This window comes from Denticeps clupeoides, chromosome 9 (genome assembly GCF_900700375.1).
Source record: "Denticeps clupeoides chromosome 9, fDenClu1.1, whole genome shotgun sequence".
Lineage (NCBI taxonomy): Eukaryota > Metazoa > Chordata > Actinopteri > Clupeiformes > Denticipitidae > Denticeps > Denticeps clupeoides.
Genome location: NC_041715.1, coordinates 288810 through 305569, shown reverse-complemented (window position 1 = coordinate 305569; position 16760 = coordinate 288810). Strand labels below are relative to the sequence as shown.

Sequence of the window (16760 nt, the reverse complement as noted above, 5' to 3'; positions counted from 1 at the left end):
CAGGCTCAGAAAAGTCAAAAATAGTGAGATATCTTGCAGAGGGATGCAGCACTCTTAAAATTGCAAAGCTTCTGAAGCGTGATCATCGAACAATCAAGCGTTTCATTCAAAATAGTCAACATGGTCGCAAGAAGCGTGTGGAAAAAAACCAAGGCGCAAAATAACTGCCCATGAACTGAGAAAAGTCAAGCGTGCAGCTGCCAAGATGCCACTTGCCACCAGTTTGGCCATATTTCAGAGCTGCAACATCACTGGAGTGCCCAAAAGCACAAGGTGTGCAATACTCAGAGACATGGCCAAGGTAAGAAAGGCTGAAAGACGACCACCACTGACCAAGACACACAAGCTGAAACGTCAAGACTGGGCCAAGAAATATCTCAAGACTGATTTTTCTAAGGTTTTATGGACTGATGAAATGAGTGAGTCTTGATGGGCAGAGAGCTCCAGTCCAACTCAGACACCAGCAAGGTGGAGGTGGAGTACTGGTTTGGGCTGGTACCATGTGGGGCCTTTTCGGGTTGAGGATGGAGTCAAGCTCAACTCCCAGTCCTACTGCCAGTTTCTGGAAGACACCTTCAAGCAGTGGTACAGGAAGAAGTCTGCATCATTCAAGAAAAACATGATTTTCATGCAGGACAATGCTCCATCACACACGTCCAAGTACTCCACAGCGTGACTGGCAAGAAAGGGTATAAAAGAAGAAAAACTAATGACATGGTCTCCTTGTTCACCTGATCTGAACCCCATTGAGAACCTGTGGTCCATCATCAAATGTGAGATTTACAAGGAGGGAAAACAGTACACCTCTCTGAACAGGAGTCTGGGAGGCTGTGGTTGCTGCTGCACGCAATGTTGATGGTGAACAGATCAAAACAATGACAGAATCCATGGATGGTAGGCTTTTGAGTGTCCTTGCAAAGAAAGGTGGCTATATTGGTCGCTGATTTGTTTTTGAATGTCAGAAATGTATATTTGTGAATGTGGAGATGTTATATTGGTTTCACTGGTAAAAATAAATAATTGAAATGGGTATATATTTGTTTTTTGTTAAGTTGCCTAATAATTATGCACAGTAATAGTCACCTGCACACACAGATATCCCCCTAAAAACAAAACAAACTAAAAACTACTTCCAAAAACATTCAGCTTTGATATTAATGAGTTTTTTGGGTTCATTGAGAACATGGTTGTTGTTCAATAATAAAATTATTCCTCAAAAATACAACTTGCCTAATAATTCTGCACTCCCTGTATATTGTGTGTGTGTGGTGTGTTTATATATATATATATATATATATATATATATATATATATATATATATATATATATATATATATATATATATATATATATATAGCGTGCATGTGTGTATTTCTGTGCATGTGTGTGTGTGTATGTGTATTTCTGTGCATGTGTGTGTGTGTGTATGTGTATTTCTGTGCATGTGTGAGTGTCTGTGCATGCATGTATCTGTGCGTGCGTGTGTGTGTGTGTATGTGTATTTCTGTGCATGTGTGTATATGTGTGTTTCTGTGCATGTGTGTGTCTGTGCGTGTGTGTGTGTGTATGTGTATTTCTGTGCATGTGTGTATATGTGTGTTTCTGTGCATGTGTGTGTCTGTGCGTGTGTGTGTGTATGTGTATTTCTGTGCGTGTGTGTGTATGTGTATTTCTGTGCATGTGTGTGTGTGTGTGTATGTGTATTTCTGTGCATGTGTGAGTGTCTGTGCATGCATGTATCTGTGCGTGCGTGTGTGTATGTGTATTTCTGTGCATGTGTGTATATGTGTGTTTCTGTGCATGTGTGTGTCTGTGCGTGTGTGTGTGTATGTGTATTTCTGTGCATGTGTGTGTGTGTATGTGTATTTCTGTGCATGTGTGTGTGTGTGTATGTGTATTTCTGTGCATGTGTGAGTGTCTGTGCATGTGTGTGTGCGCGTGTGGCAATCAGGTGAAATGTAGACACTCTGCTGCTGCTGTGCTGAACATCCATCTTGGTGCTGTTTTTTCTTCTTGCATCGTTGTCTGTGGCGGGAAGGTCGGACGATGGTGTGGCGGTGCTAAAATGACAATTTATTCTAAACTAAACCTCGCTGCAGGAGCTTCAGATATTAAAATGTCTCGCAGGGACTCGGTCCCGCCGGAATCCTCCTAGATCTTTACAGCACAGAACGTGGCCGGAACCCTGCGACTCGGAGATGTCCTCTTAACAGGGGATTCTGGGAATGTGTTAATATATTATTTATTTATTAGGGGTGGGATAATTTCATAAGGCCATATCAGGTGCATTAATGATGCACTGGTGTCCAGATTTATAATATTATAATATTTATTGTGGGATGTAACGTGACCCATTAAGCACCAACCAATCAAATTTGGTGTTGAGAATTGTGATGTCATCCTTATCAATATTTTAACTGATTCATGTAAAGAACATCTAAGATCAAGAATAACTAGAGACCGACCGGTGACCGTTTCCCATTATTCCCTGTGAACTTTTCTACATCACTTTACATTTCCGAAGACATCGGTGAGATGAGAGTTGAGTCCTCGTTCACACGGACGTCTGAACCCGGCGCTTTTCTGGCATTCATGCCGCTGGTCTCAGATCAGGCCACCACAGTCACTACCGGCACCACTTTTTAACTAGAAAACCACCAACCAACAGAATCGAACGATTATGAGACTTTTTCCTGTTTGATCAGGAAGTGCACGATTCTTGCCGCACGCCACATAGGACCCTATGAAATCGTTTTTTTTTTTTTATTCCGCTTCTTCCATTTTAAAAACCTGTGATTATGGAGTGGGTGGTGAAAAAATATGACATATCACATTTAATCACTGTTCAACAAAGTGCTTGGATATTTACTGTTTGCTTTTATATGTAAAATATTTCTGCATTTCATGCAAAGAACTATTTCACAATTTTACCCATTCTTCCTTCTGTAAAATAAAAGTGCTTCACGTTTGAAATGAACATAAAAAAACATATCAGATAAATAAACATTGGGGAGATCTGGAATCCATTTTTTATACATAATTCTGCATTTTACGACTGATTACATTTTATTTGTTGGATTCCACAATTCCGTCCGCATTTTCTGCATCGCAGAAAACACAGGGCCCGTAAAGACATGAGAGGGCCAAGACTCTTCTGTTGTGTGTGTATCAACAACAACAACAACATTTATTTCTTATGTAGCCCAAAATCACATACAGTACGTCTCAATGGGCTTTGACAGGCCCTACAGTTGACACCCCCCCCCACACTTGACCCTTCTGCACACAAGGAAAAACTCCACACAAAAAACTCTAGGAGAGAGAAAAAAGGTGGGAAGAAACCTTGGGAAGGAGTGATAGAGAGAGGGACCCCCTTCCAGGGTAGAGTGAGCCTGCAAATGGTGTCAGTGCAGGGTTGGATATGATATAATGATAAGTCCTACAGTTGTAGGGTTGGAGAAGTCCAGGATGTAGTCCAGTGTCATGGTCTAGATTACGTGTCCATAATGATGTTACTGGTCCATTTGAAGATCCCTATAGCTGTAGTTGTAATGGTGGTGGTGGCTGTGGTGACCCTCTGGTTTGTTTCATGTTTTGTCCTTGTAAAGCAGTTGTCAGGAACCAGGATGTATCTGCTGGTCTCTTCACTGGGGTCTGCCAGTAGTCTGGGTGCTTGATTCCGTGTCTCAGAGAAAAACAAACAGAAGCAGCGGCAGACGGTTGGACTGTACGACCGGTACTGAAATATGTGGTTATAGCGGTATATTGGTGCTACAGTGGCCCGGTACCCTAACTAGGACAGCCTAACTGGTGAATTTAACTTTGTCTGTGTCTAACAGGGGGACTCTGTGATAAACTGGACTTTATAATTGACACTGCGTCAAAATCAAGTAAAATGAGGGTCTAGGACTTTAGCAAAAAGCCAGAGAAAACAGATAGGTTTTGAGATTGGATTTAAACACTGAGACTGTGTCTGAATCCCGGACACTGACAGGCAAGCCGTTCCACAACTGCGGAGCTCTATAGGAGAAGGATCTGCTCCCAGCTGGGACCTTCTGCACCTTTGGTACCAGTAGTGACCCCGCACCCATTGATCGAAGGGGGCGTGGCAGTTCGTAAAGAACCAAAAGTTCACTCAGGTACTGTGGGGCAGGACTATTTAGAGCTTTATAGGTTAAAAGTAGGATTTTGTAGTAATTTGATGGGTAACCAGTGCAGTGATTGTAGGACTGGGGTGATGTGGTCAAATTTCCTGGTTCTAGTTAGAACTCTGGCTGCAGCATTCTGTACTAGCTGGAGTTTACTCATGCACCTACTAGAGCATCCAGACAATAATGCATTGCAGTAATCTAACCTTGATGTAATAAATGCATGGACCAACTTTTCTGCATCATGCATTGAAATGATATTTCTTATTTTCGCAATATTTCTAAGGTGAAAGAATGCTATCCTAGTGACATTGTCTACGTGCGAATTGAATGAGAGACCTGCATCAATGATGACACCTAGATCCTTCACTTCAATACTCGGTGAGATAGAAAGGCTATCCAGGGTTATTGTGTAGTCAGCCAGTTTATGCCTGGCTGCTTGAGGCCCGATTACAAGCGCTTCTGTCTTGTCAGGGTTTAACAGGAGAAAGTTGGTGAGCATCCACTGTCTAATGTCCTTTAGACAATTCTCTATATTGTTCAGCTGCTGCCTCTGATCTGGCATTGCTGACAGATACATCTGTGTGTTGTCAGCGTAGCAATGAAAGCTAATACCGTGTTTGCGGATGACGTCGCCTAAAGGTAACATGTAAAGAGAAAAAAGTAACGGACCTAGGACAGAACCTTGTGGAACACCAAACTCTACTTTACTATGTGAAGACGAAACACCATTGATGTCCACAAACTGATATCGGTTGGTCAAATATGATCTGAACCATTCAAGGGCTGTTCCCTTAATCCCAATAAAATTCTCTAACCTGGCAAGGAGAATAGCGTGATCAATAGTGTCAAACGCTGCACTCAGATCAAGCAGGACAAGCAGCGAGATGCGTCCCTGATCAGAGGCCAACAGCAGGTCATTAACCACTTTAACCAGCGCTGTCTCAGTGCTATGATGAGGTCTAAATCCTGATTGATATACTTCATGGATGTTGTTACAGTCTAGGTATGTGCTCAGCTGCTGGGCTACAACTTTTTCTAAGATTTTTGATATAAACGGAAGGTTGGATATCGGTCTATAATTTGAAAGCTGACTGCGATCAAGATCCGGCTTTTTAGTCAGGGGTCTAATGACTGCTACCTTGAACGAACTTGGTACGTGGCCGGTGCTAAGCGACGAGTTAACAATTTTGAGGATAGAATTTATAACATTGGGTGCTATTTGCTTAAGGAACCTTGTTGGAATCGGATCCAAAGCGCAAGTACATTGATTTGATGACGAGATTAATTTGATTAATTCATGCTCTTTAATAGGGTTGAATCGTTCTAATCGGTGGTCTATTAGAAGATTATTTTCCATGGAAATATCGGCGGAGCTATTTGTTGTGCTTTTAATCTTCTCTCTATTTGCGACAATTTTCGTATTAAAGAAATTCATAAAAGCATCGCTACTATGATGATATTGAGTGGTCGCATCCATTTCTGTCTTATTCCTGGTTAGTTTGGCTATAGTTTTAAACAGGAATCCGGGATTATTTTTGTTTTTGTCTATTAACGAGGACAGATATGTTGATCGAGCCGCGCTAAGAGCCTTCTTATAGTTAAGTAGGCTGTCATTCGGAATATGTTTAATCTACTTTGACACCATTTGCGTTCTATTTTCCGGGCGGTCTTCTTAAGCGAGCGCGTGTGATCATTATACCAAGGAATTAAGTTTTTATCTCTTACTATCTTCCTTTTGAGGGGAGCGACTATATCTAACGTACTACGCAGTGTTAATTCTAGACATTTGGTCGCTTGGTCAAGTTCAGCGGGGTCTGACGGTGAGTTTATCAGCGTTGATAAATCTGGTAAGGTATTAATAAACCTCTGTGCCGTACTTGATGTAATTGTCCGTTTGTCTCTATAACGAGGGGGATTGAGTTTTTTGTGTCTGAGACATATTTTAAAAGCGATGAGGAAATGATCTGAGATCATTTCAGATTGCGGAAGAGTAACTATATCTTCTATATTTAAACCAAAGGTCAACACAAGATCGAGTGTGTGACCACCTTCGTGAGTAGGTCCTGTTACATGTTGGTTAACTCCAACTGAGTCTAATAAAGACAGGAATGCTGTTCTTAGTGAGTCTTCTGATTTATCACAGTGTATGTTAAACTCGCCGCTAATTAGGGCTTTATCCACAGATACAACTAAGTTGGAGACAAAATCTGTAAATTCACTAAGAAACTCAGAATAAGGTACAGGGTGTCTGTAAATAATAATCAATGGAATGAATTTAGGATTTTTATTTTGTGAGACTACATGAGTTATATTGGTTTGTAGAATCTCAAAAGAGTTAAATCCTTGTCCGTGTTTATGAGTAATACCGAGGTTATCCTTATAAATTACTGCGACGCCACCTCCTCTTCCAGTTAAGCGAGGTTGGTGTACATAGCTGTATCCAGGAGGACTAGACTCGTTCAATGCTACAAATTCGTTTTGTTTTAACCAAGTTTCGGTCAGGCACAGTACATCGAACCCCTGATCTGTAATCATTTCATTGACAATGAGCGTTTTAGGTGTAATGGATCTAACATTTAATAATCCTATTCTTATGTCGGGGGTGCTGGTGGTACGTTCAGAAGGAGTGATAGTAACGGGTAGTAAGTTCCTGAAACAGACACCCCGCCCAGTCCGTGGAACAGACACAGTGTCAGCATATTTATGAGTTTTATTAATGTTTCTTGTAGAATCTCTTGTTTTAATAGAGCGAGGTACAGACACAGTGTCAATATTGTACACGCTGGGTGGCGGCTCTACGCAAATGGCAGACGCTCGGTTTAGCCGGTCTGTCTGCTGCCTGGTCTCGGCTCTGGCGAGTCAGTTTTGTTTTTTGGTTCTAAGACTATGAGCCAATTTTTTAGACAACTGAGTGGCGCCCGCCCAGTTGGGGTGGATGCCGTCGCGCCCAAAAAGACCAGGCTTCCCCCTAAATATTGGCCAGTTATTAATAAAACCCACTTTATTTTTTGGACACCACTCCGACAACCAGCGATTTATGTCGAGGAGCAGCTACAGGTCTCATCGCTACGCCGAAACTGCGGTAATGGGCCAGAGCAGATTACTTTATCCGACATTGTTTTAGCCAGTTCAAGCATCTCTATAAAATTATCTTTAGTTATTTCCGACCGGCGTAGCCGGACGTCGTTAGCGGACGACGTGAATTGCTATACTGGAGTACCTGCGGTTATTTTTTGTGGAGTCAAGGGTCTCGCAGTCTTTGTAGCGCAAATTACAATCGGTCTAGTGGTGCTTCCTATAACAGAATATCTATGAGCTTTTTTTCTCTAAATGTATTTGTTTCTTTTTGATATCCTGATGTACATGTGGCAGGAATCTTATGATCTTCATAAATCATGAGCCGTCAGTTTCTGGTCTCGGTCAAGTCTGAAAGCCTCGGAAGATCAGTAAGCATATGCAGCTCTGCGATTGGCCCTCGGCCCACTGAACCAGCCTGTGTTAATAATCTCCAGTGAGAGACCCCTGGGCACCGTGCCGGGGCCCTTCGGGGACAGGAGACAAGGTGGCGGGCCAGCCAAGGGCAGGGTGTCTGGGTCTCCCTGGAATCAAGTTCCCTCGAGGTGGTGTCTGCATTGTCTGTCTTTATGAGCTTCAAACATCTCTACTTCAACTATCACCTTCATTCTTCTTCAAACTATGCCACAATTTTTAATATCATTCTGTGAATTTCCTGTACAGAAATACTAACATAGTAATACTACATATAAAGTCCAATGAAGTAAGTATTGGTGGAAGATTTTCAAGGAGCTCACCAGTCAGAATTCAAGAATTAAAGCGCCTGATGATCTGCATGTTGGTGTCGGTAGTGGGCGTGGTCACATTCACTAGGAATTAAAGCGCCTGATAACCTGCATGTTGGTGTTGGTAGTGGGCGTGGTCACGTTCACTAGGAATTAAAGCGCCTGATGATCTACATGTTGGTGTCGGTAGTGGGCGTGGTCACATTCACTAGGAATTAAAGAGCCTGATAACCTGCATGTTGGTGTCGGTAGTGGGCGTGGTCACGTTCACTAGGAATTAAAACGCCTGATAACCTGCATGTTGGTGTTGGTAGTGGGCGTGGTCACGTTCACTAGGAATTAAAGCGCCTGATAACCTGCATGTTGGTGTCGGTAGTGGGCGTGGTCACGTTCACTAGGAATTAAAGCGCCTGATAACCTGCATGTTGGTGTCGGTAGTGGGCGTGGTCACGTTCACTAGGAATTAAAGCGCCTGATAACCTGCATGTTGGTGTTGGTAGTGGGCGTGGTCACGTTCACTAGGAATTAAAGAGCCTGATAACCTGCATGTTGGTGTCGGTAGTGGGCGTGGTCACGTTCACTAGGAACTAAAGCGCCTGATAACCTGCATGTTGGTAGTGGGCGTGGTCACGTTCACTAGGAATTAAAGCGCCTGATAACCTGCATGTTGGTGTTGGTAGTGGGCGTGGTCACGGTAACTGGAATTAAAGCGCCTGATAACCTGCATGTTGGTGTTGGTAGTGGGCGTGGTCACGTTCGCTGGAATTAAAGCGCCTGATAACCTGCATGTTGGTGTTGGTAGTGGGCGTGGTCACGTTCGCTGGAATTAAAGCGCCTGATAACCTGCATGTTGGTGTCGGTAGTGGGCGTGGTCACGTTCACTAGGAATTAAAGCGCCTGATAACCTGCATGTTGGTGTTGGTAGTGGGCGTGGTCACGTTCACTAGGAATTAAAGCGCCTGATAACCTGCATGATGGTGTTGGTAGTGGGCGTGGTCAGGGTTTGAAAACACCGTAACTCTAGATTTACCTTCTGCTGATCAGCTGTAGTAGTTGTTGAGCAATATAATATTGTTAGTGTAATTTGTAGGGGTCGCATCTCTCTCTCTCTCTCTCTCTCTCTCAGGAGGTGCCGGAGACGCGCTTCACGGGCGGGGTGAGCGGCAGCACGGGGGGCGTCAGCCTGGACTCACACACACAGACTATATATATACACACACACACACACACACACACACACAGAGACTACACACAGACTACACACACACACACACAGACTACCCACACACACACACACAGACCACAAACACACAAACTACACACACAGACTACTCACTCACACACACACACACACACACACAGACTACACACACACATGCAAACTACAGCAGCAGTCAACAGATTCGCATTCCTGACTGATATTTTAAATTAGTTCATTAATTAGTGCATTGAACTGGACTTACTACACCAACAAATGCTCCAGGTTTCAATTTTAAGTAAATATATATTTCTATAGCTTTGTGAAGTTCTGCAAGTGTGGTGTGTGTGAGCTGCATGTTTATTAGATGATGCTTTTATTTCCTTTTTTATCATTTTAGAGCCCCGAGAAGAAACATTCCGAGTCTTCCAGAGGCCGGAAGAGGAAAGCGGAGCGGTCAGGGTAAAGCCTCCTCCTCCACCCAACACCACGGCCTGCCGTCATTTTTATTCAAGTTTCATCTCTTGTTACAGCCAAGTCTACTGTCCGGGGGCCCAGAAGGAGTGATTCTGTTGACGTGAGTACGCCTGTCTGGGTTTTAGTTGGCTGGGTGTGTGGAGAGAAATACTTCATTTGGACAGATCTTGTTTGTAATAAAGCTGGAAAAGTTCAAATAGGATGTGGACAGGACAACAAAGTTTTTTGTAGATTAGTCTTCCTTTTGAGTTTTTTTGTGTGGAGTTTTTCCTTGTGTGCAGAAGGGTCAAGTGTGTTGGGGTGTCAAAGCCCATTGAGACGTACTGTATGTGATTTTGGGTGATATAAGAAATAAATGTTGTTGTTGTTGTCTGACCACAGAGTGACTTTGTTTGGAACCCTTATTAAACATGGTTGTCCTCATTATTTCCCTCTCTAGCTCCAGGGAGGTAATGGCTCCAGTCCTGTGAGGGGTGTCCCGTCGGCATTACGATCCCCGCAGAACTCGCATTCCCTCTCCACTTCGAGCTGCCTGGTACGCCCCGCCCCCTCGACCCCGGGTTTCTCCCATCTGCCCCCTCACTGTTCCGATGTCACAGCACATCAGCGTTGACCTGACTTCTCTCCTGCCACAGATACGACGGAACAGCTCTTCCCCGACCGGCCTGTCTTTCAGGGACCACGTGATCCATCCAAAGGAGCTGCTGGTCAGATGTGTTCAGGTGTGTCTTGACCTCTGACCTGTATTAGGTGGTAAAGCAATCTCGACAACAAATCTCTCCATTACCAAAAGATTTGTATTTACTTTTGCAGATTAAAGCAGCCTAACGTTGCCTACTTTTCTACGTGCTTTTTTGCAGCGCGTTTTTTTATGAAAGTTGGTTTCTACGTAAATAATCCAGCGTGTGTCATCTTTTCTTTCTTTTCTCTGCAGACGGATCTTACCGCCCTCAAACTGGCTGCCCTCGAAAGCAACAAGGACCTTGACTTGGAGAAGAAAGAAGGTCGAATAGATGATTTGCTTCGGGTGAGGAAAAAAGGAATTGTCAGCTGAAACTCCGCCCGCCCCGCCCGCTCCGCCACGGAGTTTATTAGTGGAGCCCCGTTAATGTGGAAGTGGCCCAGTTAGTTGATTGATGAACGCAATGTGAAGAAGCGCAGATGCAGCAGGGCCAGGGTCATCACAGACATACGGTCCAAAATCTCCACCTCAAAAACATAATTTATCATCTTCCCAGGCAAACTGCGATCTCAGGAGACCAAGAGACGACCAGCAGAAATTACTTGAAAAGTACAAGGAACGTTTGAAAAAGTGCATCACCATGAGCAAGAAGCTGCTTGTTGAAAAGGTACGATTTGACTCGCTTTTCTTTATGCAGGAGAAATAGACAATAATAAACCATCTGGAAGCCGTGAGTCCGTGCTGCACAAGTACAATGTGCTCTAGACAACACAATGAAATATTTGATAAATCATTTATTACCAAATGACATGAATGTTTTGTGAATGTTGCATTATAAGTTAAGCAGCTATGTTGTTGTCAAGGTTGGTTGCCGCTCTTGTGCTTCCTGCATGGCAGACACGCCCACCTTCAATTGTACATGTGAGCGTACAGTAAACAAGACATCTTACAAGACATTTTACACAATCCTCTGTTGTTTGTGATTTTTATTTTTTAGGACTAGTTCTGAATTCTGGGAAAATTAATTTCATGCCTGTGTGTTCCAGAGCACCCAGGAGAAGAAGGCGTGTCGCGAGAAGAGCATGCGGGACCGACTCCGCCTGGGCCACTTCACCACAGTGAGGCATGGCGCCCCCTTCACCAAGCAGTGGACCGACGGCTACGCCTTCCAGAACCTCGTAAAGTAACAAACCCCACCCTTCACTTTTACTATACTCTTGAACAATCATGATCCTTTACTCATGTTGTTTTGCCTGGTATTGGACATTTTGTGTTTTATTTGGTTTTGCCATGTGGTTTATATTGATGAAGGCATCAGGAGAGGATCAATCAGCAAAGGGAGGACATCGAGAGGCAGAGGAAGCTCCTGACCAAGAGGAAACCTCCGTCAGCCAGCAGCGCCCAGATCCCCACCAGCAACTCTGAACCAAAGCAGCGCAAAGCCAAGACAGTCAACGGGTCCGAGAGCGACCCATTACTCAAACCCAGCCTACCCCAGCTGTATGTCAGCCGTCATAATCTAGCTCAATTATTAAAATCAACAATTAATGAACCATCGCTCTTTTTTTTTTTTTTTCTTCTCTCCAAAGCCTGACCGTAGCAGAGTACCATGAACAGGAGGAAATCTCCAAGCTGCGACTCGGCCATCTTAAAAAGGTTGGTGCACAATCCGGCCAGACCGCTGCGGTCCAGTCAGTAAAACATCCCTCCCACCTATTCTGATAAAATGTATTATTATTTAATGTATTTATTATAATTTTAATTTGACATTTTATAAGTAAAATAATATTTTTTATTATAAGTGTACATTTATTTGTCCCTGGTGACCAGCCTCCAGAGGAAAGACCTAGACAGATGTTCTGTCAAGTGGCGCATTAATATTTAATATTGAGATGGGTGAGGCAAGGAGAAGTGAATTTCCATGAGCTGTTTTTTCCTCATAGTTGAAGCCCCTCTGTGTGTAAATCATTCATAGGAAGAAGCAGAAATTCAGGCAGAGCTGGAACATTTGGAGAGAGTGCGGAATCTTCACATTCAGGAGCTTAAGAGAATAAACAATGAAGACAGTTCACAGTGAGTCTCGCCGCACACACAGCACCGCCTATTAATAATATATTGTGTATAACGTGTGTTTGGTTTATTGCAAGTCTTTATCAGGAATATCTCCTGTACCGCATTTAAAGTTATTAACATTTCGGCTTTGGTTTGTTTTGAGGTTTAAAGAGCAACCGACTTTTGAACGAGAGGTATCTGCTGCTGCATCTTCTCGGAAGAGGAGGCTTCAGCGAAGTTTGCAAGGTGGGAAGGGGTGAAGGGTAAAAAGCTGCCATCTGTGCAGGACATCATGTGGAGTGACGGCCGCCCATGTCACCTTCACCAACATTCAGCTGAAACGCTGACTTAACGTGTGTGTCTGTGTGTGTATACGGTGAAATTCCTCAATTTGGTGGAAATTCGTTTTTTTAAAAATGTTTTTAAGATGTAATAGTACAATAAAATAGGGCGATTTGACCTACGTCAGGAATTTCCTTCCTTTTTCTCATCTCTGTTATTATTGTTGTTATTATTATTATTTATATTATTATTATTGCAGTATTTGCTGACCTATTACTCTCCATCCATACTCTGCCCCTGACAGGCTTTTGACATGTTTGAACAGCGTTACGTCGCTGTGAAGATCCACCAACTCAACAAGAACTGGAGGGAGGAGAAGAAGGAGAACTACCACGAGTATGTCAGCCTCTTGTTTTTATTGCTGCTCACATCATGAAAGTTAATGCTTTTTAAAATGAATTCCGATTGGGATTTCTTGCTATTCCGCTCCGTCTGGGAAATGTTTGGATATGCAGTGTCCCCTCCAGCGCTGTCTGCTGTCATTTATTTTCTCTCTCTCTCTCTCTCTCTCTCTCTCTCTCTCAGTAACACCTTCTATTCCCAGCAGACACGCCTGCAGGGAGTACAGAATCCACAAGCAGCTGGACCATCCCAGAATAGTCAAGTTGTTTGACTACTTCTCGCTGGACACGGACACGTGCGTCACCACCGCACCACTCGCACCAATGAAAAGGCTCGTCACTCACCTCACTGACTTCTGGTTCTTCTGGCCCAGATTCTGCACCGTTCTGGAATACTGTGAAGGCAACGACCTGAACTTCTACATGAAACAGCACAAGCTGGTGTCGGAGAAGGAAGCACGCTCCATCGTCATGCAGATCGTCAATGCGCTGCGCTACCTGAACCAGATCAGACCTCCCATTATACATTATGATCTCAAACCAGGTCATCATGAATGCCGTTATCAAGCATCATTGTGTATTAAGATTCATGTAAGGATTGTAAGAATGTAAATGAGTTGTAACTTTGTATACAAGCCCTGTAGATATTGCACATCACCCACTTTGGTCCCCAATGCAGAAAGTCACATTTCCTGGAATGTTCATTAAATGGCAGCTCGTTGTAATGCAAATAAATTGATCATGAAATTTATGTGAAGTCACATGATTCCAGCTAAAGTTTCTTTTCATTCTCGGCTTCAGGCAACATCCTCCTGGTGGATGGAACGGCCTGCGGTGAGATCAAAATCACAGACTTCGGTTTGTCCAAAATCATGGATGACGAGAATTACGGGGTGGATGGCATAGATCTGACCTCACAGGGAGCTGGCACTTACTGGTGAGGCAATTACAAATAAATATAAATGGTATGTAAAGATTTCAGAATCAACATAGATAATTAAGTTCAAATTTGCTTCATTATCAGAAATGTGCAGCAATAATGATATTTAGGAGTCGGAATGGCTCTTCAGGTCTTTGAAACCCAGCTGCTTTACATTAATTTACATCAGTAGGTGAATATTAATGAAATGAATTTCTTTTTCTTTTTACATATCTGCTTTGTCAAGGTACTTGCCTCCAGAGTGCTTTGTCATCGGTAAGGAGCCTCCAAAGATCTCCAGTAATGTGGACGTGTGGTCCGTGGGCGTCATTTTTTTCCAGTGTCTTTATGGGAGAAAAGTAAGCGCGTTCCCCTCATATAAAGGTGCTGCGTAGGAACCTTTTAAAACCCAGCAAGGCTCGTCCTTGCTATTGTATTGTTGTTTGGGAGTTTATCAGAAGTCCTTTATTGTTATTAAAATGTATTAATATTTATTTGCTCCACGCCCTGCAGCCCTTTGGTCATAACCAGTCTCAACAGGACATTCTGCAGGAAAACACTATTCTCAAGGCCACCGAGGTCCAGTTTCCTGTCAAACCTGTGGCCAGTAATGAAGCGAAGGTGAGACTGTGTTGTGGGGTCTTGTGCTGCAGACAGTTAAAGGTCGTTTTTAACCTCGTAAGATATTAAGGTGAATAAGTCTAAATCGAATTGGAATGGGATTTTTCCGTTATATCATGTGTTGTGTCCCCAGGCCTTTATCCGTCGCTGCCTGGCCTACAGGAAGGAGGACCGCGTCCACGACTCGTACCTGCTGCCGCACATGAGACGCTCCAGCTCCAGTCCCGCCTCCTCCAGCATCATCTCGTGTTGAGAGGAATCCGCCGAGGCCACGGAGAGCGCGGACGTGCTGCTGTTTTACTGGCAAATGAAGAAATAAGATGGATAATTAGAAATGTGACGTGTTTGTCCTCATCGCGCCGAGGCTGTCGGTTCTGGGGAGGCGCTTCCTCTACTCAAGAGGTTCTGGGAATCGATCACGAGGATCATTTTATTTATCGTCTTGCTCTGAGAATGTAAAACAGGAAATGCCGTCTATAGTCATGTAGCCCGGACAGTAATGTCAAATGCTCCAAAATAACCAAATGTAGAGAATCCTACGCAGGAAGAGTTCAAATGAATAATATTAATAATAATGAGGAATCCCATCCAGAGGTTAAATGTATATTTGCTGTACGTTACCTTAATCTCAAATACAGTATTTCAAAATGACCATTATGTACAGAGTTTTTACCAGGTTTCTTTTTCACTGCCTCATTGTAAGTTCTTGTTTCCTGGAGGCTTTTTTATGCTTTTGATGCTGCTCTTTTAAATGAAAAATTATGTATGATCTACTTTGGGTTCCAATTGTACAGTTCTGTTAAAAGAATTCAAGAGAATAAATGCCAGGACGTAACTTCATAACACAAGCTTGTGATCTTCCTGTTTTCACGATTTTTCGCCCGTCGGCATCACGGGTCTGGAAGTGCAGTCAGATGTAATATTTCACCGCTGTAAACAGGCCGGTTTTAATCTGTCTGCTGAACACACCATACGACAAAAGGTTTTTATGGATCTTTTTTGTTAGTCTTTTTTTGTGCTATTGTGCCATCTGCAGGTGAATATTCTGCACCAGGCAGGACATCTACCAACTAATGATCCTACAAATTGTGTTAAAGCTTTACTATTATTATTATTATTACTGATATTAAGAAGACTATTAATAACTGTTCGCTACCATCCAGAGCGAACAGCAGAAAATGGAATAAAAAGTGTTCGTTACCCTTGATCCATTTAAGTGATTTTAGTTGATATTTTAATTATGAATTTATAGGGATATCCATGCAGTTGTCGCCCTCTAGCGTCCTTATCATGTTAAATTTATATCATACATATTCAAATGTTCAATAATACCATTTATCATCTAAGTCAGAATTAAGCCTACATCAGGCTCCTCGCTTTATAAGAGTCCCAGTTAGAATCGTTTCTCTGGTAGGTTCCGTGAGGAGCCCAGACTCCCCGGTGTAAATGACACCAGGGGACTTGAGGACGTGAGGACATTACCTGCAATATCAGCAGTCCTGGAAATGGCTTCTGGATCTGTGCTGAAGTGAAATCCATTGTTAATGTCAGACCATGAGATGTTGGGCCTCGTTTCTGAGCCAGAAGTGTTCTGCACGCTTTATTGTTGTCTTCGCCCAGCACTTTGTGTGGAGAGAAATCAGACCTGCGTTGTGCTGTCATCATCGTTCACGACCGGACACTGTAAATCTTGGCCATTGCCGGCGCTCTCAGGGTCATAGTGTCTTCAGTGAAGATTTACCACCAGTCACTCTCTCCACGACCTTCTGACCCGCCCGTGTCGCCCAGACGTCCACCCCTCATCAGCTGCGTCTCAGCTCTTCTGCACCTTGTTGGCTGCGCAGAATTCATCTCACTTCCTCTCGAATTCAGGAGGATTTTTATTAAAGGCGTATAAACTGTTTGACAGGTCATTACCCTTCATAATTGGATGGTGAATAGCCTGGGATTGACTGCGAGGACAGAAAAAATGTCCTTTAGGCCAGAGAACGAGTGCTTTATATATATATAACATTTGAACATATATATTGTAAATTACATAGATTATTAAATTAGCATTTTAATGTATGTAATATTCTATGCAATATTATAAACTGTATATTTTAAGAGATTAACAATCAACTCAGATTAACATATTAATGTATTACATAAAATTATTAAAGTTTTTTCCTCATAA

At 43.0% G+C, this 16760-nt stretch overlaps 1 protein-coding gene across 1 annotated transcript; it reads left to right on the top strand.

Annotated features, from left to right (window-relative positions):
• The first annotated feature begins 9428 nt into the window (after positions 1–9428).
• LOC114796508 (serine/threonine-protein kinase tousled-like 1-B) lies at positions 9429–15429 on the top strand. The gene is given in 20 exon segments (XM_028990708.1): positions 9429–9448; positions 9551–9612; positions 9684–9727; positions 10067–10162; positions 10263–10349; positions 10562–10654; positions 10866–10976; positions 11356–11492; positions 11621–11809; positions 11899–11965; positions 12285–12382; positions 12525–12543; positions 12545–12607; positions 12948–13039; positions 13248–13340; positions 13419–13588; positions 13846–13981; positions 14211–14322; positions 14477–14584; positions 14718–15429. Coding segments are annotated over 14 exon segments (1431 nt in total). The 5' UTR covers positions 9429–9448; positions 9551–9612; positions 9684–9727; positions 10067–10162; positions 10263–10349; positions 10562–10654; positions 10866–10949; the 3' UTR covers positions 14838–15429.
• Positions 15430–16760: the final 1331 nt, after the last annotated feature.